General features: G+C 41.9%; 1 protein-coding gene across 7 annotated transcripts in view; it reads right to left on the reverse strand.

Moving 5' to 3' along the window:
• LOC140194958 (probable E3 ubiquitin-protein ligase HERC1) overlaps nucleotides 1-24,949 on the reverse strand; it is a 299,092-nt gene that overhangs the window by 220,743 nt on the left and 53,400 nt on the right. For all 7 annotated transcript variants that reach the window (XM_072252425.1, XM_072252428.1, XM_072252427.1 and 4 more), the window contains 5 exons: nucleotides 23,233-23,367; nucleotides 9,013-9,178; nucleotides 8,075-8,200; nucleotides 2,917-3,126; nucleotides 2,685-2,837 (listed from right to left, as the gene is read on the reverse strand). In XM_072252425.1, coding sequence (XP_072108526.1) covers nucleotides 2,685-2,837; nucleotides 2,917-3,126; nucleotides 8,075-8,200; nucleotides 9,013-9,178; nucleotides 23,233-23,367 — 790 coding nt within the window. The remainder of the gene's footprint in view (nucleotides 1-2,684; nucleotides 2,838-2,916; nucleotides 3,127-8,074; nucleotides 8,201-9,012; nucleotides 9,179-23,232; nucleotides 23,368-24,949) is intronic.

Consider the following 24,949-nt stretch of genomic DNA (forward strand, 5'->3'; position numbering starts at 1 on the left):
CACCAAAAATTTATAAAGCTTAAGTTCAGTTACTGAAATTCAACCATAGAAACCATAGAAATTACAGCACAGAAACAGGCCTTTTGGCCCTTCTTGGCTGTGCCGAACTATTTTCTGCCTAGTCTCACTGACCTGCACACGGACCATATCCCTCCATACACTTCCCATCCATGTATCTGTCCAATTTATTCTTAAATGTTAAAAAAGAACCCGCATTTACCACCTCGTCTGGCAGCTCATTCCATACTGCCACCACTCTCTGTGTGAAGAAGCCCCCCCCTAATGTTCCCTTTAAACTTTTCCCCCCTCACCCTTAACCCATGTCCTCTGGTTTTTTTTCTCCCCTTGCCTCAGTGGAAAAAGCCTGCTTGCATTCACTCTATCTATACCCATCATAATTTTATATACCTCTATCAAATCTCCCCTCATTCTTCTACGCTCCAGGGAATAAAGTCCTAACCTCTTCAACCTTTCTCTGTAACTGAGTTTCTCAAGTCCTGGCAACATCCTTGTAAACCTTCTCTGCACTCTTTCAACATTATTTATATCCTTCCTGTAATTTGGTGACCAAAACTGAACACAATACTCCAGATTCGGCCTCACCAATGCCTTAACAACCTCATCATAACATTCCAGCTCTTATACTCAATACTTTGATTAATAAAGGCCAATGTACCAAAAGCTCTCTTTACGACCCTATCTACCTGTGACGACACTTTTAGGGAATTTTGTATCTGTATTCCCAGATCTCTCTGTTCCACTGCACTCCTCAGTGCCTTACCATTAACCCTGTATGTTCTACCTTGGTTTGTCCTTCCAACGTGCAATACCTCACACTTGTCAGTATTAAACTCCATCTGCCATTATTCAGCCCATTTTTCCAGATGGTCCAAGTCCCTCTGCAGGCTCTGAAAACCTTCCTCACTGTCTACTACACCTCCAATCTTTGTATCATCAGCAAACTTGCTGATCCAATTTACCACATTATCATCCAGATCATTGATATAGATGACAAATAACAATGGACCCAGCACTGATCCCTGTGGCACACCACTAGTCACAGGCCTCCACTCAGAGAAGCAATTCTCTACCACCACTCTCTGGCTTCTTCCATCGAGCCAATGTCTAATCCAATTTACCACCTCTCCATGTATACCTAGTGACTGAATTTTCCTAACTAACTTCCTATGTGGGACCTTGTCAAAGGCCTTACTGAAGTCCATGTAGACAATATCCACTGCCTTCCCTTCATCCACTTTCCTGGTAACCTCCTCGAAAAACTCCAACAGATTGGTCAAACATGACCTACCACGCACAAAGCCATGTTGACTCTCCCTAATAAGCCCCTGTCTATCCAAATGCTTGTAGATTCTGTCTCTTAGTACTCCCTCCAATAACTTATCTACTACTGACGTTAAACTCACCGGCCTATAATTTCCCGGATTACTTTTCGATCCTTTTTTAAACAACGGAACAACATGAGCCACTCTCCAATCCTCCGGCACTTCACCCGTAGACAGCGACATTTTAAATATTTCTGCCAAGGCCCCCGCAATTTCAACACTAGTCTCCTTCAAGGTCCGAGGGAACACCCTGTCAGGTCCCGGGGATTTATCCACTTTAATTTTCCTCAAGACAGCAAGCACTTCCTCCTTTTCAATCTGTACAGTTTCCATGGTCTCACTACTTGATTCCCTCAATTCCATAGATTTCATGCCAGCTTCCTTAGTAAATACAGACGCAAAAAACCTATTTAAGATCTCCCCCATTTCCTTTGGTTCCGCACAAAGCCGACCACTCTGATCTTCAAGAGGACCAATTTTATCCCTTACAATCCTTTTGCTCTTAATATACTTGTAAAAGCTCTTTGGATTATCCTTCACTTTGACTGCCAAGGCAACCTCATGTCTTCTTTATATTATCATAGTCATTGAGTAATATGTTCAAAATCTATTTTGGTGAAAAGCATTATCTATGAAATTTAGCTAACTGTCATTTTTTCCTGAAATAGAGAATGCAGTTGGATATCATACTGACTAGCCTTCAGGGATACTAGCCATACACACATATTCCGCCAAACGAAACAACACAATACATATAATGCCCACACATAACACATAAAGTAATATAACCACTAGTAAATTAACAAATAATAAGGAGCACTTATGACACAAGTTAAAAAGTACACTGTATAATCCAGCTGGCGCATCATGTGTGATGAGACCTGGGTGGTGGCAGGGACTTCAGTAGTCTTACAGCCTGGGGGAAGAAGCCATTTCTCATCCAAACAACCCTTGCCCTAATGCCATCTCCCTGATGGTAGGGGTCAAAGAGATTATTGGATGGATGGGAGGGATTAATAACAATGTTAAGGACCCCGATACGCAGCACTCCTGATAAATATTTCTGATGGGTGGAAGAAAGACCCTGATGTTATTATTATTAATATTAATAATAAATTAAAATGAAAGTTATTATTTATTCATTCACTGCATGTGAGTGCCAGCATTCATTGTCCTGCATAATTACCTCAACTTAGGCTAATTAAGAGTGAACCAACAATGGTGAGACTAGTGTCAGTTGTAGGCCAGACTGTGTTTACCTGTAAGATTATCTGAGCCCCGTTTGATTTCTCCTGATTTTATTACTGATACTCCAATATTTTCCCCCCATTTAGATATTACCTTAGTAGTAGAATTTGAGTAGCAGTGAGCCAGGAGGTGTTTATGTAATGCAGACAGCAGCTGATGGACATGGGAAGGTGGTCCACTTTCTGTGCGCGTTGTATTAACCTGTTGCTTATCACTGTTCTTTTCCAGCTCTCCGAAAGCACGCTCCTTTGGAGACAGACAATGAAAAAAACTGAGATAACAGTGAGAAAGATCATTAAGTTCTTGTTTAAGATAAAATGCTTACAGTGTAGAAGCTGATGTTCCTTAACAGAGTTTTCAAAAGGATCTCTGCTAAATGAAAGTGGTCGATAGTTCCAGCATTGGATGAGTCCTGATCCGAATTGCACTTCTGTGAGAATCTTTCAGTCATGTCAACAGGTGAGCTGTAACCTAACAGCGATGCAATGTGAGACTGATCCTGAAGGCTAGTCAGTATGATATCCAACTGCATTCTCTATTTCAGGAAAAAATGACAGTTAGCTAAATTTCATAGATAATGCTTTTCACCAAAATAGATTTTGAACATATTACTCAATGACTATGATAATATATTTCATAGAGTTATAAGATAATTGGACAAGGGTACAGCTATCTACATATTGCATATAAAGAAAAGACATTTTCTTCCGTGAATATTAATTGTTTAATAACAATTGGTTAACATTTTGGGCCAGAAAATAAACTAAACAATCAAGCAACAGTTTCAAATAATGTCTGAAATTATTAATAAGAACAAAGGAAGAGGAATTTAGTCATAGGATAGATGCCAAAAATGTTGTTTTTATCTCATTTAAGTGAACAATGCTGCCTGTGGCAACAAATTCGACAGATTCACCACTCTCTGGCTAAAAAAATTCCTCCTCGTCTCCGTTCTAAAGGGATGCCCCTCTATTCTGAGGCTGTGTCCGCTGGTCTTAGACTCCCCCACCATGGGAAACATCCTCTCCCCAACCACTCTATCAAGGCCTTGCACCATTCGATAAGTTTCAATGAGAGCACCCCTCATTCTTCTGAATTCCAGTGAATACAGGCCCAGAGCCATCAAACGCTCTTCATATGACAAGCTATTCAAACCTGGAATCTTTTTTTGAACCTCCTTTGAACCCTCTCCAGTCTCAGCACATCTTTTCTAAGGGCCCAAAACTGCTCACAATATTCTAAGTGAGGCCTCACCAGTGCTTTATAAAGTCTCAACATTACATCCTTGCCTTTATATTCTAGTCTTCTTGAAATGAATGCTAACATTGCATTTGCCTTCCTCACCACAGACTCAATCTGCAAATGAACCTTTAGGGAATCCTGCACAAAGACTCACAAGTCCTTTTGAACCTCAGTTTATTATATCTTCACTCCATTTAGAAAATAGTTAACACTTTTATTTTTTCTACCAAAGTGCACGACCATACACTTTCCAACACTGTATTCCATCTGCCATTTCTTCGCGCATTCTCCTAATCTAAGTCCTTTTGTAGCCTCCCCACTTCCTTAAAACTACTTATCCCTTCACCTATCTTCATATCGTCTGCAAACATTGCAACAAAACCATCAATTCCATCATGCAAAGCATTCATATATAATATAAAAAGAATCGGTCCCAACACAGACCCCTATGCAACACCAGTAGTCACTGGCAGCCAACCAGTAGGGACTCCCTTTATTCCCACTCCTTGCCTCCTGCTAATCAGCTACTGCTTTATCTTTCCTGTAATACCATGGGCTCTTATCTTACTAAGCAGTACCACATGTGACACCTTGTCAAAGGCCATCTGAAAATCCAAGTACACAACATCAACTGATTCTCCTTTGTCTATCTTGCATGTTATTTTTTTTCAAAGAATTCCAACAGATTTGTCAAGTGTGACAGTGGAAAAGTGTGTATGGAACCGGAGGAGATGGCAGAGGTACTTAATGACTACTTTGCTTCAGTATTCACTACAGAAAAGGACCTTGGTGATCGTAGGGATGACTTGCAGCGGACTAAAAAGCTTGAGCATATAGATATTAAGGAAGAGGATGTGCTGGAGCTTTTGGAAAGTATCAAGTTGGATAAGTCACTGGGACCGGACGGGATGTACCCCAGGTGACTGTGGGAAGTGAAGGAGGAGATTGCTGAGCCTCTGGCGATGATCTTTGCATCATCAATGAGGACGGGAGAGATTCCAGAGGATTGGAGGGTTGCGGATGTTGTTCACTTATTCGAGAAAGGGAGCAGAGATAGCCCAGGAAATTATAGACTAGTGAGTCTTACCTCAGTGGTTGGTAAGTTGATGGAGAAGATCCTGAGAGGCAGGATTTATGAACACTTGGAGAGGCATAATGTGATTAGGAATAGTCAGCATGGCTTTGTCAAAGGCAGGTTGTGCCTTACGAGCCTGATTGAATTTTTTGAGGATGTGACTAAACACATTGATGAAGGTAGAGCTGTAGATGTAGGGTACATGGATTTTAGCAAGGTACTTGATAAGGTACCCCATGCAAGGCTTATTGAGAAAGTAAAGAGGAATGGGATCCAAGGGGACATTGCTTTGTGGATCCAGAACTGGCTTGCCCACAGAAGGCAAAGAGTGGTTGTAGACAGGTCATATTCTGCATGGAGGCTGGTGACCAGTGGTGTGCCTCAGGGATCTGTTATGGGACCCCTACTCTTTGTGATTTTCATAAATGACCTGGATGAGGAAGTGGAGGGATGGGTTAGTAAGTTTGGTGATGACACAAAGGTTGGGGGTGTTGTGGATAGTGTGAAGGGCTGTCAGAGGTTACAGCAGGACATTGATGTAAAACTGGGCTGAGAAGTGGCAGATGGAGTTCAACCCAGGAAAGTGTGGGCTCTCGGCCTGAAACGTTGACTGCGCCTCTTCCTAGGGATGCTGCCTGGCCTGCTGCGTTCACCAGCAACTTTTATGTGTGTTGCTTGAATTTCCAGCATCTGCAGAATTCCTGTTGTTTAAGTGTGAGGTGGTTCATTTTGGTAGGTCAAATATGATGGCAGAATATAGCATTAATGGCAAGACTCTTGGCAGTGTGGAGGATTAGGACGACCTTGGGGTCTGAGTCCATAGGATATTCAAAGCTGCTATGCAAGTTGACTCTGTGTTTAAGAAGGCATATGGTACATTGGCCTTCATCAATCATGGGATTGAGTTTAAGAGCCGAAAGGTAATGTTGCAGTTATATAGGACCCTGGTCAGACCACGCTTGGAGTACTGTGCTCAATTCTGGTCGCCTCACTACGGGAAGGATGTGGAAACCATAGAAAGGGTGCAGAGGAGATTTACCAGGATGTTGCCTGGAATGGGGAGCATGCCTTATGAGAATAGGTTGAGTGAACCCGGCATTCTCTCCTTGCAGCGACGGAGGATGAGAGGTAACCTGATAGAGGTGTACATGATAATGAGAGGCATTGATCGTGTGGATAGTCAGAGGCTTTTTCCCAGGGCTGAAATTGCTAGCACGAGACGAGAGGGCATAGTTTTAAGGTGCTTTGAAGTAGGTACAGAGGAGATGTCAGGGGTTAAGTTTCTTAACGCAAAGAGTGGTGAGTGCATGGAATGGGCTGCCGGCGGCAGTGGGGGAGACGGAAACGATAGGGTCTTTCAAGAGATTCCTGGATGGATACATGGAGTTGAGAAAAATAGAGGGCTATGGGCAAGCCTAGGTAGTTCTAAGGTAGGGATGTCTTCGGCACAGCTTTGTGGGCTGAAGGGGCCTGTATTGTGCTGCAGGTTTTCTATGTTCTAAAACAAAAACAAGGTGTCCCAGACATAGCCCACCAAGTAATAATCCAAAGAGATTAAGAAATGTTTTCACATTATTGTGATTCCATGAATCCTGGCCTTCAGCTGCTGAGTGTCAGGTTAAGGGCAAACTTAACTTCCAGTTGAAATTCAAAGACTCACCCTCATAACACCGGACTATTGTTTTTTTAAAAAGAGGAAGAGGTCATTTAGTACATCCATCTCCATGGTTGCTAAAATAGAGATGTGGTAAAACCACTTCCCAGCTCTTGGCCCATAGACTTGTAGGTAATGGGTCTTCAAGTGGTGCTCAGGCACCAGATCATGAGACTGAAGCCCACAACTACCTATAGCTTTCAAAAGCAGACAGACGTCAAATATTTTTTCCAACTGTTTTAAATGTGCATATAACCTGAGCAATCTTAAAAACAGTTCAAATAGATTTAAGTAACGTTTTAAAAATTATTTTAAAAATTCACCTGAAGTACCCAGAGCTACTAGAAATCAACATAAAGGGAAAAATGACACACATCAAAGTTGCTGGTGAACGCAGCAGGCCAGGCAGCATCTCTAGGAAGAGGTACATTCGACATTTCAGGCCGAGACCCTTCGTCAGGACTAACTGAAGGAAGAGTTAGTAAGAGATTTGAAAGTGGGAGGGGGAGGTTTGAGATCCAAAATGATAGGAGAAGACAGGAGGGGGAGGGATGGAGCCAAGAGCTGGACAGGTGATTGGCAGAAGGGATATGAGAGGATGATGGGACAGGAGGCCCAGGGAAAAAGATGGGGGGGCGGGGGGACCCAGAGGATGGGCAAGGGGTATAGTCAAAGGGACAGAGGGAGAAAAAGGAGAGTGAGAGAAAGAATGTGTGTATAAGAATAAATAACGGATGGGGTACGAGGGGGAGGTGGGGCATTAATGGAAGTTAGAGAAGTCAATATTCATGCCATCAGGTTGGTCTGTCCTATGTTTTGTGATATCACACCAGAGGAAATATTGTATCATTTCTTAATGCATGCATTACTAAATGACAATAAAAGAGGACTGCGTGTCTTCATAATATAATCTAATTATCTGTTTGAATGGCATGCAAAACAAAGTTTTTCCACTTTACCTGTGATGATTATAAACCTATTTACCAATTTTAAAATCAAAGTTAATGCCCAAGTTCTGAAGAATGTTGTCTTGCTACTAAATCCAGTGATTGGGATTGGCATAATCTGATTTGCACGTTTGTTTCAGGCTGTCACTTAACTCCAGCTCATTCTTAATTTTTGCATTGTAGCACACTGTACATACATGCATAGAAATCAGAGACCAGTCTACCCTCAGTCTTGAGTATTCTCTACAGAGCCAATGTCCAGAGGGATGCAAATCTCTTTATGTACATTATTCTATTATCTGATTATTAAAATATGCAAAACACTAAAGAAATGTTATTCAATACAGTGTAAGCAGATGACAAAGGAACTAAAATAGTTTTATGGATAGTTATAATTTTATCTGAACAATGCAGTCTGTAATCTACTAATAATCTTCGTTCATAGATTATACAAGTTAATAAGAAGTTATCAAGCTACACAGAATATAAAATAGCAGTTTATGAATATCGTGTCAATATTAGTTTAAATAATGTCACATCAGCACCTAATGATGGTGATGCTTACTTGTCCTTTTGATAAACTTTCCCATCTCTCTGGACCTTGAGGTAGAAGACTGTGTAAAAGCTCAGTGCGTTCCCTGAGTGGAGGCAATAGTAAAGATGCACCAACCGAAAGTGTTTCATTGACTGCCTGTGTAACACAAGTACAGCTTTTAATCAGTAACCATGAGCTACACAATTTGAAAATATCATCATGTTATTTGCAGCAGAAAATAAAATAATGAGTTGTTAGATCAATTTCATAAACACAATTTAATGCAAAATTATAATGTTAATTTTTCATAAAATTAGGTGTAGGATTATGAATAGAATAACCTATGCCTCTAGATCTCTTAAACACTGTTAGCTTTGATAGATGATAGGCTGACTGGCAAAGGCAGAGTCGAAATAAAAGGGAGCCTTTTCTGGTTGGCCATTGGTGGTATTCCCCAGGGTCCAATGTTAGGTCCGTTATTTTTCATGCTTTATGTTAACGACCAGGTTGACAAAATTGATGGCTTGGTGGCCAAGTTCTCAGATGATACAAAGAGAGGTGGAAGGGCAGGTAGTGTTGAAGAAGCAGAGAGTCAATGAAAGGTAACTTGCAGGTTAGTGAAGGTAAATGCAATGTTAGCATTCATTTCAAAAGAACTAGAATATAAAGGCAAGGATGTAATGCTGAGGTTTCATAAGGCACTAGTCAGACTGCATTTGGAGTAGTGTACACAGTTTTTGGACCTCATATCTAAGAAAAGATCTGCTGGCATTGAAGAGTGTCCACATGAGGTTTACAACAGTGATCCAGGAATGACAAGTTTAATATATGAGGAGCATTTGATGGATCAATAACCAAGAGCTCAGACAGGTAGTTCAGCAAGTTAACCAAATGATTTTGTACCCATAGGGACAGACATTAATAATAATATCACAAAGAGATAAACCTAGTCAATTTTCTCTATTTACCTCTTCAATATTTTTTGGGACATCTGAATCTATTAACCGAAAAAGCAAGTTTCGTAGTGGTCTAGCCTGTTGACCGAGGACAGTAGCACCAGTTCCTCCAGCTTGAGCCAGGGAAAGATGGGTAGAAAGCAACTTCAAACAAAGAAACACAAAGTGATGGTGCTCCCTATTAAAAATAGAATAAACACCTATTAGTGCGATATATATACATGGTTCCAAATCAGAGATTCCAAAGCAAGAATTTTACTGTTCCTACTTTCAATGAAGTGAACTAGAATATTTACTTAACAAGGATTTGTACAAGTTATTACAATTACATGGAACAGCTAGAACAAGGGCAGAATATGAAAAGAATTAAAAAGTGTTTCAATAGTTGTCAAAACCACAACCCTTACAGGTCATTCTAGTACTCCAAGTTGTTAAGGATTGGAACATTTCCATTTCAAAAACATTCAAAAACTATTAGTAAAGACAAACATAAATACAAACAAAAACTTAACAATACTAAAGGAAAATCAAAAATATAGAACCTTTTACTCACGCTTGTCCATCAGAGCTACTCCTCTCCTTTCAAATGAAAGGCTTATTGTTCCTGTGCGAATGCAGGAACAACCAGATACAGGAGGATGAGGAGGTGATAGAGCAGAGCTGCAGGGAGGTAAGCCACCCCTAAGATGCAGGAGGCAGGAATCTGGGTGATTGTCAGGAGAGGGAAAGAGACTAGGCAGCCAATTCAGAGTACCCCTACGGCCATTCCCCTCAATATTAAGTATACTACTAAGGATACTGTTTTAGATTGGGGGGGGCAGTAAGAGAAGGAAATCAAGTACCAGAAGCTGCAGTTGAATCCGGCTCTGTGATTCAGAAGCAATGGGGAGAGGAGTGCAGTAGGTGGGAACTGATGTGGGTGGTAGGACAAAGGGTTCTGGGAATACAACTCCATAATGCATTGAAAGTGGTGTCCCAGGTAGATAGGGTCATAAAGAAAGATTTTGGCATATTGGCCTTCATAAATCAAAGTACTGAGTACAGGTGAACGCAGCAGGCCAGGCAGCATCTCTCGGAGGAGGTACAGTCCACGTTTCAGGCCGAGACCCTTCGTCCTGACGAAGGGTCTCGGCCTGAAACGTGGACTGTACCTCTTCCTAGAGCTGCTGCCTGGCCTGCTGCGTTCACCAGCAACTTTGATGTGTGTTGCTTGAATTTCCAGCATCTGCAGAATTCCTCGTGTTTACTGAGTACAGGTTTGGGGTGTTATATTGAAGTTGTACAAGACATTGGTGAGGACTAATATGGAGTATTGTGTGCAGGTTTGGTCACCTATGTACAGGAAAGTGTAAGTAAGGTTGAAAGAGTACAGAGAAAATCTACAAGGATGTTGGCAGATCTGGAGGACCGGAGTTAGAAGGAAAGATTGAATAGGTTAGGACTGTATTCTTTAGAACGTAGAAGATTGAGAGGAGACTTGATAGAGATATACAAAATTATGAGGGGGTTTAGATAGGGTATATGCAAGCAGGCTTTTTACACTGAGGTTGGGTGGGACTACAATTAGAGGTTATGGGTTAAGCTGGAAAGATGAAAAGTTTAAGGGGAACCTGAGGGGAAACTTCTTCACTCAGAGGCTGGTGAGAGTGTGGAATGAGCTGCCAGCACAAGGGGTGCATGCAAGCTTCATTTCAATGTTTATGAGAAGTTTGGATAGGTACACGGATGGTAAGGGTACAGAGGCCTATGGTCCCAGTGCAGATCGATGAGAGTAGGCAGTTTAAATAGTTTGGCTTAAACTAGATGGGCCTAAGGACCTATTTCTGTGGTGTGCTTTTCTATGATTCTAGCAATAGGGGTTTGAGGAGCAAACAAGACATTCTGTGGATGTGGAATAGATGTCTGGATGGTATCCTGCCTCCTCAGTGCCAGGATCAAGGATGTCTCAAACTGAGTCCACAGTATTTTTAAAGGGGAGGGTGAGCAGCCAGAAGTCATGGTACGTATTGTTACCAATGACACAGGCAGGAAAAGGGAGGAGATTCTGAAAAGAGAATATAGGAAGATAGGTAGAAAGCTGTAAAGCAGAACCTCTGGGATAGTAATATCTGATATTGCTGCCAGTGCCACACATCAATGAGGGTAAGAATAGGATGATTTGGCAGATGAATACCTGGCTGAGGAGTTGGTGCAGTGGGCAGGGTTTCAGCTTTCTGAATCATTGGGATCTATGTCCTCTCTAAGCTGTGCACGTGTGTGCGCGCGCACACACGTTTTTCAACCAGCGCACAAAGGAAATTAATGTGCGCATAAAAGGTCAGTTACCTAAAATAATGTAGTAGTTAATAATTATACTTATTGAAAATAATCTTTTAGCTAAATGTTTCTGTTAACTAGTTAGTCGGTTTTTCAAATACCACAACGCATGTCACTAATTTACGTCACCTCACCTTTCCTGTTCCGGTCTGTACAGCTACATCACAGCGGCAGCCATCTTTGGCGGACAGTGTTCATATCGTAAAGCTTACAAAGATCTGTTTCAAATCCTGTAGATAGCTTACTAAGTTTTTATTGAAAAAATATTGATTCACTATGTCGAATTCAAAAGCGAAGGGCGTGAAGCGCAAAAGAACTGCAAATTTGTTTAAAGTTAAATGGCTTAACAAAATAGTAGAAACTGCTACACCAAAAGTTCATGAGGTCATGGCCTGACACTAATTGATTCACTTCATTTTGTGCGAGGCAAAATTAACAAGATAAGAAAACAGCATCTGGGAGACAATGTTTCATGGAGTGACAAAGTTTAAGTTTTGCTAAGCCAACAACGTGAAGAAAACGTCACAGTAGGTACAAGTTCACTGTTGACTTTTATAAATAGTCTTTGTGTTCATTTAGAAGAAAGGTTTCCTGAAGATGAGGTACAAGAATGGTCAGCTTTCGATTTCTCCACAATTGCAGATTGTGACTTCACATTTGGTGATGAACAAGTTAATGCCTTACGTCTAAAATATCATGATTTTCTAACTGGAAACACCGTAATAGTTAGACAGTTTAATGATTTCAAATTTTCCGTGCAAGAAAAAATTAAATCCAAACTGATTTCAAACTTTGTTCAAATGGTGGCATTTGTACTTCAAAATGAACAGTTTTGCGACCTTGCACAGTTGATGGACATTGGGAAGACCTTTCTTGCATCTAGTGCGGACTGTCAGCAAGGTTTTAGCCTAATGAATCAACTCAAAAACAAGCTGAGAAGCCGTTTAGGTGAATGTCATTGGATATGTTTATGAGAATCAAAAGCTATCAATTGGATGGAAGTTCTATTAGTCTAGATAGAGTTTACAAAGAATGGGTAAATGCCAAAGACAGGAGAAAGAAAAAATAACTGAGTGACTTAAATATGTATGTTAATTTGTTGTTATTCTGTGCAGTTTTATGGCAAATATTTTGTAAACCTACATAAACTGTGCCACGTGTATATTCAGTGCGCACATACTTTTGTCACAGGAAAAAAAACTTGCACAACATAAGATTTTTGTGCACACTGACTACTAAAAATTAGAGGGATCATTGACTGGGATCCCTTCTGGAGAAGCATAACCTGTACAAAAAGGACAGCTTACACCTGAATCAGGGGGACCAATATCCTTGCAGACACACTTTCTAGAACCGGTAGCAGCACTATGAGAACCAGAATAATAGAGCTGAGGATGGGGCAGTTGGTATACAAGTCAATGCAGTGTGTGGTGAAACTGTGAGGAAGGACAGAAAATGACAGGGCAAAATTGCAGTCAGTGGGATGAGTTGATGTGCAACATAGGGGCAAAATCAAAAACTGTGATGAATACAGAATCCTTTATTTGAATGCATGCAGTATATAGAATAAGGTAGATGATCATGTAGCGCAGTTACAGAATGGCAGGTACGATGTGGGCATCACTGAGGCATGCCTGAAAGAAGATCATAGTTGGGAGCTTAACATCAAAGGATACACATTGTATTGAAAGGATAGCCAGGTAAGCGGAAGGGGTAGGGTGGTTCTGTTGGTAAAAATGGAAATCATATCCTTAGAAAGAGTTAACATAGGATCTGAAGATGTAGAATCATTGTGGGTAGTTAAGAAACTGCAAGGGTAAAAAAATCCCTAATGGGGGTTATAAACAGATCTCCAAACAGTAACCAGAATGCGGAATAAATATTACAATTGGAGACAGAAAATGCACATCAAAAGGGCAATGTCATGTGAGATTTCAATATGCAGCTAGATTGGAAAAATCAGGTTGGTGCTGGATCCCAAATTTGCAGAACGCATACAAGATTTTTTTTTAAAGAACTGCTTGTTGTTGAGCCTACTAGGAGAAAGGTAATTCTGGATTGAGTGTTGGGTAATAAACTAAATTTGATAGGGAGCTTAGGGTAGAAGAACTCTTAGGAAACTGAGATCAGAATATGATAAAATTCACCCTGCAGTTTGAGAGGGTGAAGATGAAGTCAGATGTATCACTATTGCAGCAGAATAAAGAGAATTACAGAGGCATGAGAGGAGAGCTGGCCAAAGTTGATTGGAAGGGGACACTAGCAGGGATGATGGCTTAATAGCAATGGCTGGAGTATCTAGGGGCAATTCAGAAGGCACAGTATAAATACATCCCAAAGCTGAAGAAGTAGCTGAAGGGTGGATGATACAAATGTGCCTGACAAGGAGCGTCAAAGACAGCAAATAAGAGGGAACATAACATAGCAAAAATTAATGAGGTTGGAGGATTGGGAAGTTGATAAAAGCTAACAGAAGGCACCCAAACAGCAATGAGAATAATATAAAAGAGAATAACAAAAGTTTTCCAGATTAAAAGAGAGGTGAGAGATGATATTGGACTGCTGTAAAATGACACTGGGCAGCTAGTAATGGGAGACAAAATAATAGCAGGCAAAATTAATAAGTATTTTGCATCAGTCTTCACTATGGATAACATTGCTGTGTACATACATCTACTGGTGCTTCTGGACACATCTTCAGTGATGTTCCTGGAATCCTCGGCTGTTTCGGGTCTTTCAACATCATACAACCTCCTCCAGGTGATCAGACCCCAGCTTGTGTCCAGATGGCTAGCTACTTATGACTCCATGGCTCCCCTCTTTTGAGCCACAGCCATCCTGAGGCCTTCTTTGCCACATCGGTGATACTGCGGATGACTCTCCTCTTCCTCTCTCCCTCGATGCCCAGAATGCTGAAGGCTCTAACTGAGGAATGGGCTGCGAATCCCCTACAACCAACCTCCACTGGGAGACACCTCGCTCTCCATCCAGCCTGCTGACAGTTGCTGACCAGTCCTGCGTACTTGGAGAGCTTCCTTTCAAAGGCCTCTTCCAAGCTATCTTCCCATGGGATTGTCAGCTCCAGCAGCACCACTTGCTTAGTAGACTCAGACACTAGGACAATGTCTGGTCGCAGGGTGGTGGCTGCGATATGGCTGGGGAACTTCAGCCGCCCTTCGAGGTCCACCAACAGCTGCCAGTCCCATGCAGAGGTCGGAATGCCTGCAGATGTTCTTTTGGCAGGTATTGGCTGCTCCCCAGCTCTGACAAAGGCAATGGTCTGCTTGGAGGGTCTGGACTGCTTCGCCCACTCAACTCCTGCGCTGACGGCTTCAGCGATGGTCTTCAGGACCTGATCATGCCTCCACCTGTACCGTCCCTCACCAAGTGCCCTTGTGCAGCCGCTGAGGATGTGCTCCAGGGTTCCTCTCTTGGAGCACAGTGGGCATGCAGATGACTCTGCCTTGCCCCATGTGTGCAGGTTTGATGGGCTTGGAAGTACATTGTAGACTGCCTGGATGAGAAATTGGATGCGGTGTGGTTCGGCTTTCCAAAGATCAGCCCAGGTCACTTTCCTCTCAACCGCATTCTCCCATCTTGTCCAAGCTCCCTGTTGCTTCATTCCCACCGCCTTGCAGGCTCTCATCTCCTCCACTACTGCTCTCACCTCCTCCTGAACTAGACGACGCCTTTCCTTCCCTCTGGTGTCCATTTGGGGAGTTGGAAAGGATCCTAGCCCAGCTCGGCCTCATGTGACCACTCCCACCAGCCTCTTGTGACGCAGCCTTGCCTCTGCTTCCTGAACAGCTTCCTCTGCCCTCCATTTCCTGCCGGTCCTCACTTGGATCCCTGCTCTAGCCACCTTTGGGTCACTTGAGTCCCTATACTGTAGCGCTTCTCTGGCTCTTGTTACCTTGAATTCTTCCTCCAAGGATTTGAAGGGCAGTTGCAGTTTGTTGTGGTGTCCATAGAGTGCGATGCTGCTCAGGCTCTTTGGCAGCCCCAGCCACCTCTTGAGGTGGTTGCTAACCCTCCTCTCTAAGGTTTCGACTGTCGAGATTGGAACTGCATAGACGAGGAGGGGCCACAGGATTCTGGGAAGAATGCCATACTGATACACCCAGGCTTTAAACTTCCTAGGTAGGCCAGACTTGTCCACAGATTTCAGCCAGCCATCCAACTCGGTGCAGGTCACTTGAATGGATGTCATGTCCCTTAAAGAGCTGTCAAAAATTTTGCCTAAGCTCTTGACTGGCTTTTCTGTGATGGTTGTGCCTGCGATGCTGAACCGGAACTTGTTCTCCACCTTCCCTTTCTTCAGCGCCATTGATCTTGAATTGGCTGGTTTGAAACGCATCCGGGCCCACTCCGCCAGCTTTTCGAGCCCCTGCAGAATCCACCGGCAGCCTGGGACTGATTCTGTGGTGACTGTGAGGTCATCCATAAATGCCCTGATAGGTGGCTGCCATTGAGCGGATTTCATTCTGGCCTCTGCACTCTGGCTCAGCAGACTTAGTGAGCTTGTTCATGACTAGGGAGAACAGTGTCACTGAGTTCATGCACCCTGTGATGATGCCGATCTCCACCTTGTGCCAGGCTGATGTAATTGCTCCTGAAGAGACCCTCATCCTGAAGTTGCTGTAATAATCAGCGATAAGGTCTCCGATTCTGCTGGGGACGTGATATTTGGTAGAAGTATGCTGGAAATTCATAGAGTCAAAGGGCAGAAGTGAATGTAGTTGCTGTTACTAAGGAGAAGGTGCTTGGGAAGCTGAAAGTCTTAAGGTAGGTATGTCAATTGGACCAGATGGACTACACCTCCGAGTTCTTAAAAAGGTAGCTAAGGAGATTGTGGAGGCATAAGACAGGAAATTATATGCCAGTTAGCCTGACTTCAGTGGTTGGGAAGATGTTAGAGCCCATTATTAAGGATAAGGTTTCAGAGTACTTGAAAGCACTTGATAAAACGGGCCAAAGTCAGCATGGTTTCCTTAAGGGAAAATCTTTCCTGACAAATCTTTTGAAATTCTTTGAGGATTTTACATGGATTTTTATAATGCCTTTGGCAAGGTGCTGCATAGGACTCTGCTTAACAAGAGCCCAAGATATTACGGGAAGGTACTAGCGTGGATAGAAGATTGGCTGACACGCAGGAGGCAAAGAATGGGGGGAAAAAAGGGGGCCTTTTCTGGTGGTGCTCCTCAAGGCTTGGTGTTAGGACCTGACTGCTTCTTTTCAAGTTATATGTCAATGATTTAGACGATGGAATTGATAGCTTTATGGCCAAGTCTGCACACAATACGAAGATAGGTGGAGGGGCAGGTAGTCTTGAGGAAGCAAGGAGTCTGCAGAAGGATTTAGACAGATTGGGAGAATGGACCAATCCTAGTCAGGCTACAGTTGGAGCATTGTCAACAGTTTTGGGCCCCACATCTCAGAAAGGATGTGTTATCATTGGAGGGTCTAGAGAAGGCTCACAAAGATGATTCCGGGAATGAAGGGGTTAACATTTGAGGAGCGTTTAGCAGCTTTAGGCCTGTACTCACTGGAATTTAGAAGAATGCAAGGGGATCTCATTGAAACCTACCAAATGTTGAAATGACTAGATAGGGTGGATGTGGAGAGGATGGTGGGGGTATCCAGAACTAGAGGGCACAGCCTCAAAATTGAGGGGTGACCCTTTAGAACAGCGGTAAGGAATAATTTTTTAGCCAGAGAGTAGTAAACCTATGGAATGCTCTGTACAGTGGCCAAGTCTGTGCGTATATTTAAGTTGGAATTTGATCGTTTTCTGATCAGCCAGGCATCAAAGGATATGGCAACAACCAGGCGTATGGGGTTGAATGGGTTCTGGGATCAGCCATGATGGAATGGAGGAGCAGACTCGATGGGCTGAATGGCCTAATTCTGCTCCTATGTCTTATGGCAAAGAAGTGGCAAATGGAATATAGTGTAGGGAAGTGTATGGTCATGCACAGGAATAAAGGTATAGACTCTCTTCTAAATGGGGAGAAAATTCAAAAATTAGAGGTGGAAAGGTACTTGGGATTTCTTGTGCAGGTTCCCAAAAGGCTGACTTTCAGGTTCAGTCTTTGGTAAGGAAAGCAAATGCAATGCTACTATTCTTTTCTAAAGGACTACAACATAAGAGGAAGGATATAATTCTGAGGTTTTATAAAGGCACTGGTCAGACCACATTTGGAATGTATGAGCAGTTTTAGGTCCCTTATCAAAAGAAAAAGTCTGCTGGCTTTGGAGAAGGTCCAGAGGAGGTTCATGAGAATAATTCTGGGAAGGAAAGGGTTAATGTATGTGGAGAATTTGATGAGGAGTATTTGCTGCAGGTTAGAAGGATGAAAGGGAATTTCATTGAAACCTATTGCATATTGAAAAGCCTAGACAGAGTGGATGTGGAAAGGATGTTTCCTATAGTAGATGAGTCTTGGACCAGAGGGCACAGCCACAGAAAAGACAGACATCCATTTAGAGCAGAAACAAAGAGCAATTTCTTTAGCTAGGGAGGAGTGAATTTGTGGAATTCATTGCACAGAGAACTGTGGAGGCCAAATCACAGAGGTTGATAGGTTCTTGGTTAGGTAGGGCATCAAAAGTTACATAGAGAATGTGGTTAAAAAGAATTTTTAAAAAATCAGACATGATGGAAATGGAGAAGCAGACACAATGAGCTGAACGGCGTAATTCTGCTTCTATGTCTTAATCAAGTCTCTCATTTCAGACTTTGGAGAGACTCTTCAGTTCACCTTCTGACTGTATGTGGGACATGCCATTTGCTTCAAGAAAACTGGAAAAAGTAGAGAAATCAGTTGAGGTATGGCAGAACTACTTTCTAAAGGTATCTGAATTTTATAGAATACAATTTAGTTAAGTATTAAATGGAAGTTATAGTCAATCCATGTCGATATTAATCTACTAGGCAATCAACTGATCAGAATAGAATTTAAAAACGCCAACACGAGGAAATCTGCAGGTGCTGGAAATTCAAGCAATACACACAAAATGCTGGTGGAGCGTAGCAGGCCAGACAGCATCGATAGGAAGAGGTACAGTCGACCTGACAAAGGGACTCGGCCCGAAACGTCGACTGTACCGCTTCCTATAGATGCTGTCTGGACTGCTGTATTCCACCAGCATTTTGTGTGTGTTGATCAGAATAGAATGTCCATTTAGTACAGAAATGAGGAGAAATTTCTTTAGCCAGAAGGTAGTCAATCTGTGGAAGGCCAAGACATTGGATATATTTAAAGCAGAGGTTGACAGGTTGATAGGTTAGAGTCATAGAAAAGTACAGCATAGAAGCAGGCACTTGGGTCCATCCAAATCTGCACCTGGACCATAGCTCTCCATACCCCCTCAACAATGTACGTATCCAAATTTCTCTTAAATGTTGAAACCAAGCTTGCATGCACCACTTGTGCTGGCAGTTCATTCCACACTCATAACCTCCTGAGTGAAGAAGTTTCCTCTCACGTTTCCCTTAAACTTAACCCATGATCTCCAGGTATAGTCCCACCCAACCTCAATGGAAAAAGCCTGCTTGCATTACCTTACCAATACCCCTCAGAATTTTGTATCCCTCCATGAAGTCTTCCCACATTCTTTTATGTTCCAAGGAATAAAGTCCTAACCAATTCAATCTTTCCTTATAACTCAGGTCCTCCAGTCCCAGGAACATACTTGTAAATTTTATCTGTACTCTTTCCACCTTATTTACAACTTTCCTGTAGGTAGGTGACCAAAACTGCACATAATACTCCAAATTAGCCCTCACTAACGTCTTATACAACTTCAATATAACATCCCATCTCTTTACTCAATATTTTGAATTATGAAGGCCGACGTGCTAAAAACTTGCTTTACTGTGTAAAACCTAACCTGTTTGGTCCCACTGAAGTGCAACACCTTGCACACCTGCATTAAATTCTATCTGACATTTTTTCAGCACATTTTTCCAGCTAATCCAAATCCTGTTGTAAGCTTTGATGGTCTCCCTCTCTGTTCACTACACCCCCAATCTTGGTGTCATCTGCAAATTTGCTGATTCAGTTAATGACATTATCATCCAGATCATTGGTATAGCTGACAAACAACAATGGATCCAGCACTTCACTAGTCACAGGCCTTCACTGAAGAGAGACAACCATATACTACCACTCTCTGGCTTCTTCCACAGAGCCAATGCCCAATCCAAATCACTACTGCATCTTGAATGCCAAGTGACTGAACCTTCTTGACCAACCTCCCATGCAGGACTTTGTCAAAGGCCTTGCTGAAGTTCATGTAGACAATATCCACTACCTTACCTTCATCAATTTTCTTGGTAATTTTTTTGAAACCATCTATTAGATTCATTAGATATGACCTAGCACACACAAAGTCGTGCTGACTATCCCTAATCAGTCCCTGTCTATCTACAGTGCCTATAAAAAGCATTCACCCCTCTTGGAAGTTTTCATGTTTTATTGTTTTACAAGGTTGAACCACAGTGGGATTTAGTTTGGCCTTTTTTTTGACACTGACCAACAGAAAAGGACTCCTTCGTGTCAAAGTGAGAAAAGATCTCTACCAAGTGATCTAAATTGATTACAGATATAAAACACAAAATTATTGACTGCATAAGTATTCACCCTCTACATCAGCATTTATTACAGCCTTCAGTTTGTGTGGATAGGTCTCTATCAACTTTGCACATTTTCCCCCATTCTTCTTCATAAAACTATTCAAGCTCTGTCAGATTGCATGGGGATTGTGAGTGAGCAGCCCTTTGCAAGTCCAACCAGAAATTCTCAATTCGATTGAGGTCTGGCCTCGGAAATGGCCACCCCAGGACATTAATTTTGTTGTTTTTCAGCCATTCCTGTTAGTTTTGGCTTTATGCTTGGGGTCACTGTCTTGCTGGAAAACAAATCTTCTCTCAAATCGCTGTTCTCTTGTAGACTACATCAGGTTTTCCTCCAGGATTTCCCTGTATTTTGCTATATTCATTTTACCCTCTATTTCCAGGGTCTGCTGTAGTAAAGCGTAGTAAAGCATCCTCACAGCATGATGCAGCCACCACTATGATTTATGGTTCGGATGGTGTATTTTTGATGATTAGTTTACGCCAAACACAGTGTTTAGTCTGAGTCTGACGGCCAAAAAGCTCAATTCTGGTTTCATCAGACCATAGATCCTTCTCCCAGCATGTCTCCCAACATGCCTTCTGGCAAACTCTAGCCAAGATTTCATGTGCGTTTTTTTTCAGCAGTGGCTTTCTCTTTGCCACTCTTCCATAAAGCTGTGACCGGTGAAGCACACGGGCAACAGTTGTATACGTAGTCTCTCCCATCTCAGCCATTGAAGCTTGTAACTCCTCCAGAGCTGTCATAGGTCTCTTGGTGGCCTCCCTCACTAGTCACCTTCTTGCACGATGACTAAATTTTTGATGAGGCATATTCCAGGCAGATTTGTAGCTGTGGCATATTCTTTCCATTTCTTGATGATTGACTTAACTCCAAGAGATACTCAGTGATTTGGAAATTTTCTTGCATCCATCTCCTAACGTGCTTTTCAATAACCTTTTTGCAGAGTTGCTGGGAGTGTTCTTTTGTCTTCATGGTGTAGTTTTTGCCACAATACTGACTCACTAGCAGTTGGACCTTTCAGATACAGATGTATTTTTACCACAATTAATTGAAGCACCTTGACTGCAGACGGTGGGGGGGAGGGGGGGCGGCAGAATGGAATGGGGGAGAGTGAGTATTTTTTATAGGCACAGTAAATACTCATATCAGGTCCCTCAGAATACCTTCCAATAACTTTCCCATTACTGATGTCAGGGTCACCGGCCTTTACTGTCCAAGTTTATTTTTAGAGCCTTTCTTAAACAGTGGAACAACATTAACTATCCACTAGTCCGTCGGTACCTTACCCCTCGCAAAGGGTGAATTAAATATCTCTGCTAGGGCTCATGCGATTTCTGCATTTGCCTGCCACAGGGTCTGAGAGAATACTTCGTCAGCCGCTGGGGATTTATCCACCCTAATTTGCCTCAAAACAGCAAACATCTCCTCGTAATCTGTAGAGGGTCCATGACCTTGCGTCTGTCTCCCGAGTAAACACAGATGCAAAAAAAATCCACTTAAGATTTCCCCCATCTTTTTTGACTCCATGCATAGATTACTATTCTGATCTTCCAGAGAACCAATTTTGTCACCTGCAATAATTTTGCTCTGAATATATCTTCAGAACCCCTCAGGATTCTCCTTCACCTTTTCTGCTAGATTAACCTCATGCTTTCTTTTATCTTTCCTGAATTCTTTAAGTATTCTGTTGCATTTCTTATACTTCATAATTACCTTATTTGTTCCTACCTGCCTATACCTGCTATACACCTCCTTTTTTTCTTAACCAGGACCTCAATATCTCTTGAAAACCAAGGTTCCCCACACCTGTTACCTTTACCTTTTATTCTGACAGGTATATACAAGCTTTGTACCCAGAACATTTCACTTTTGAAGGCTCCCACTTACCAAGTACACATTTGCCAGGAAACAGCCTGTCCCAATCCACACTTATCAGATCCTTTTTGATACAATCACAATTGGCCTTTCTCCAATTTAGGTCCTCTACCTGCGGACCAGATCTATCTTTTTCCATATTTACTTTGAAACTAATGGCATAATGATCACTAGATGCAAATTGCTCCCCAACACAAACTTCTGTCACCTGCCCTGTCTCATTTCCTAATAGGAGAATAAATATCACATGCTTTTTCATTGGGACTTCTATGTACTGATTATGGAAACTTTCCTGAACACATCTGACAAACTCTATCCCATCTAGTCCTTTTACAGTACAAGAGTCCCAGTCAATATGTAGCAAGTTAAAATCACCTACTATGATAACCTTATGTTTCTTGCAACAGCCTGTGATCTCTACAGATTTGTTCCTCTAAATCCCTCAGTCTGTTGAGTGGTCTGTAATATAGCCTCAATAATGCAGTCATAACCATTCTTATTCCTCACTTCCACCTATAAAGCCTCATTAGACGAGCTCTCCAGTCTACCCTGACTGAGCACTGCTGTGACATTTTTCCTGACTAGTAACATCACTCTTTCCCCTTTAATCCCTCCTGCTCTGTCATGTCTAAAACAATGGAACCCCAGAATATTGAGCTGTCAGTATTGATCCTCCTGCAACCAAGTCTCACCAATGGCTACAATATAATAATTCCATGTGTTGATCCATGCCCTGAGCTCATCTGCCTTTCCTACAGTACTTCTTGCACTGGAATATGTGGCTCAAAACATTAGTCACACCATGCTCAACCTTTAGATTTCTGACCCTGTCTGAGGTCTTAACATGTGTCTCCACAACCTCTCCACTATCTGTTCTGGTACACTGGTTCTCATCGCCCTGCAACTGTAGTTTAACCCACCTCCATCCCATGCAGCACTAGCAAGCATTCCCACTCAGATATTAGTCCCCATCCAGTTCAGGTGCAAATTGCCTCTTCTATAGGTTCTTGATTAGTCAGGGCATCAAAGGTTAAGGGGAGAAGGCAGGAGAATGGGGTTGACAGAGATAATAAATCTGCCATGGTGGAATGGCAAAACAGAATTAACAGGCCGAATAGCCTAATTCTGCTATGTCTTATGGTCTTCTTTAATGGAGGAGAATTGCTTTGAGGTCTACCTGACACAAGTTCAGTCAAGCAAATGTGGGTAATTTAAGCAAGTTTGCATTCTGTTACTGAAATTCAACAAAAAACCATGAAAATTAGAAACAATAACAAAAATATTTTTAATCATGAAGCAGTGCAGGATTAAAGGATCTTTATTAGAATCCATCCAAGACTCATTCCACATTAATTACTAAGTTGCAAATTTGTGTAGCAGCTTTATTGAACATTATTACCTTTGAGAACAGAAAGGCTGTGGAGGTATCTCATTGTTAATGCCATCACAATATCTATCCAAAAATGTCTGCAGGTAACTAAAAGTACTTTCCTCCAGATCAACGCAGTAAGGTCTGTGCCAGGCTACTAGTTGTCTAAAGGGAAAAAAAATAAGTTGATAAGATGTTGAAAAAATAATGACCTAAACACTTCTATTCAGCAACATTCCTCAAATGATGGGAAAGAAAACAAATTTAACACAGTTCTTGCAAAGGTTACTGATTTATACCTCATGAGTCACTTAATGTTAATTTAAACTAGGCATTGTTAATTTATTTTCTTCAAATACATGATCTGTCATTATGGTTGTCTTCTTTCCCACCACCAAGATTTCAATGTGTCATCAGAAACTGTTCATTTTGTGAACTCTGAAAGGGCCTTGCATTCTTACAGAATGAAATCCATGCTTGGACCATGATTTGCATTATAGTGCACAACCAACCAAAATCTTAGGAATTTCCTGAGATGAAAGTTAAAGAACTTCTACTCCAGTTTTGTCCGTTCTGAGGTAGTTAAATAAACTATTGTGGGAACCATAGACTTTTCTACAGATGGGTGGAGGAGGTGGCTGACAGGTAAGTAGTTTGTGAGGAGATCCACCCTTTTTGCTGGGTATCTGTGTGCTCCAAACATCCAGCCATGAGGTTTTCAAAAGCATCACAAATGCTACTTCATCCCAAGAGTGAGGGTGTTGCATTTTGCTGCATCATTGAACCTTTTTTCATTCATTTGCTTGGTAATCACTTCTCATGACAGAGCCTAGAATGGAGCACCTGTTTGAGAGTCTGGTGTTAGGCCTGTGAATGTCATGATCCTGTCTAGTGTAACAGGTTAAATGCAACAAGGACGTCAATGCTGGGACTTAATTCTTCAAGTGAACCTGAATTATGTTAATTTATTGCTGGAAGTTTTAAATGAAATTAATTTGATTGGGAAGGTTTAAGGTTTAACTAGAGATGATTAGTAATGAAACTAAAATAGAACACAAGAGAGATCAATGAATCATCACTTTCAATATTTGCAAAATGAACAGATAGTTAAATCCCAGTGTTCATCTCTTCTCAAATAATCAATAAGCTCCAAGACCTAGGCCTCAAAACCTCCTGTGCAACTGGATTCCCAATTTCCTCATTTGCACATCAAGATCCTTATGGATTGGCAACAACATCTCCTCCACAATCATTATCGGCACAGGCGCACCACAAAGTTGCGAGCTTAGTGTCTTGTTCTACTCCCTTTATGATTATGACAGCAAGGCCAATGCAATATTTAAAGTTAAAGGTGGTGACAAACTGGCAAATTCATAGGAGGGAAATTGAAAATCTGGTTGAACACTGTCACAACACAACTTCTCACTCAACATCAGCAAAACCAAGGAGCTGATTTGTGATTACAGGATAAAGAAATTGGGGGGCCATGAAACAGTGCTCATTAGTGGATCAGAGTTAGAGAGGGTCAGTAACTTTAAACTCCTGGGCAGTATCAGAGGCCACAGCAGCAACAACGGTCAGCAGCCCGGTCACTAGGGCGATGATGGTCAACAGCCAGGCCGGCGACGTCAGGAACATCCATCAAGACCGCTCTCCTTGTATGCTGATGGAAAGATGTTTTTGATATTCTGAGATTTATGTGATTATTGGACTGTACTTTATATATTACTCTCCTTCAGTTTTTCGG

The sequence above is a fragment of the Mobula birostris genome, chromosome 3, assembly GCF_030028105.1.
Source record: "Mobula birostris isolate sMobBir1 chromosome 3, sMobBir1.hap1, whole genome shotgun sequence".
NCBI lineage: Eukaryota > Metazoa > Chordata > Chondrichthyes > Myliobatiformes > Myliobatidae > Mobula > Mobula birostris.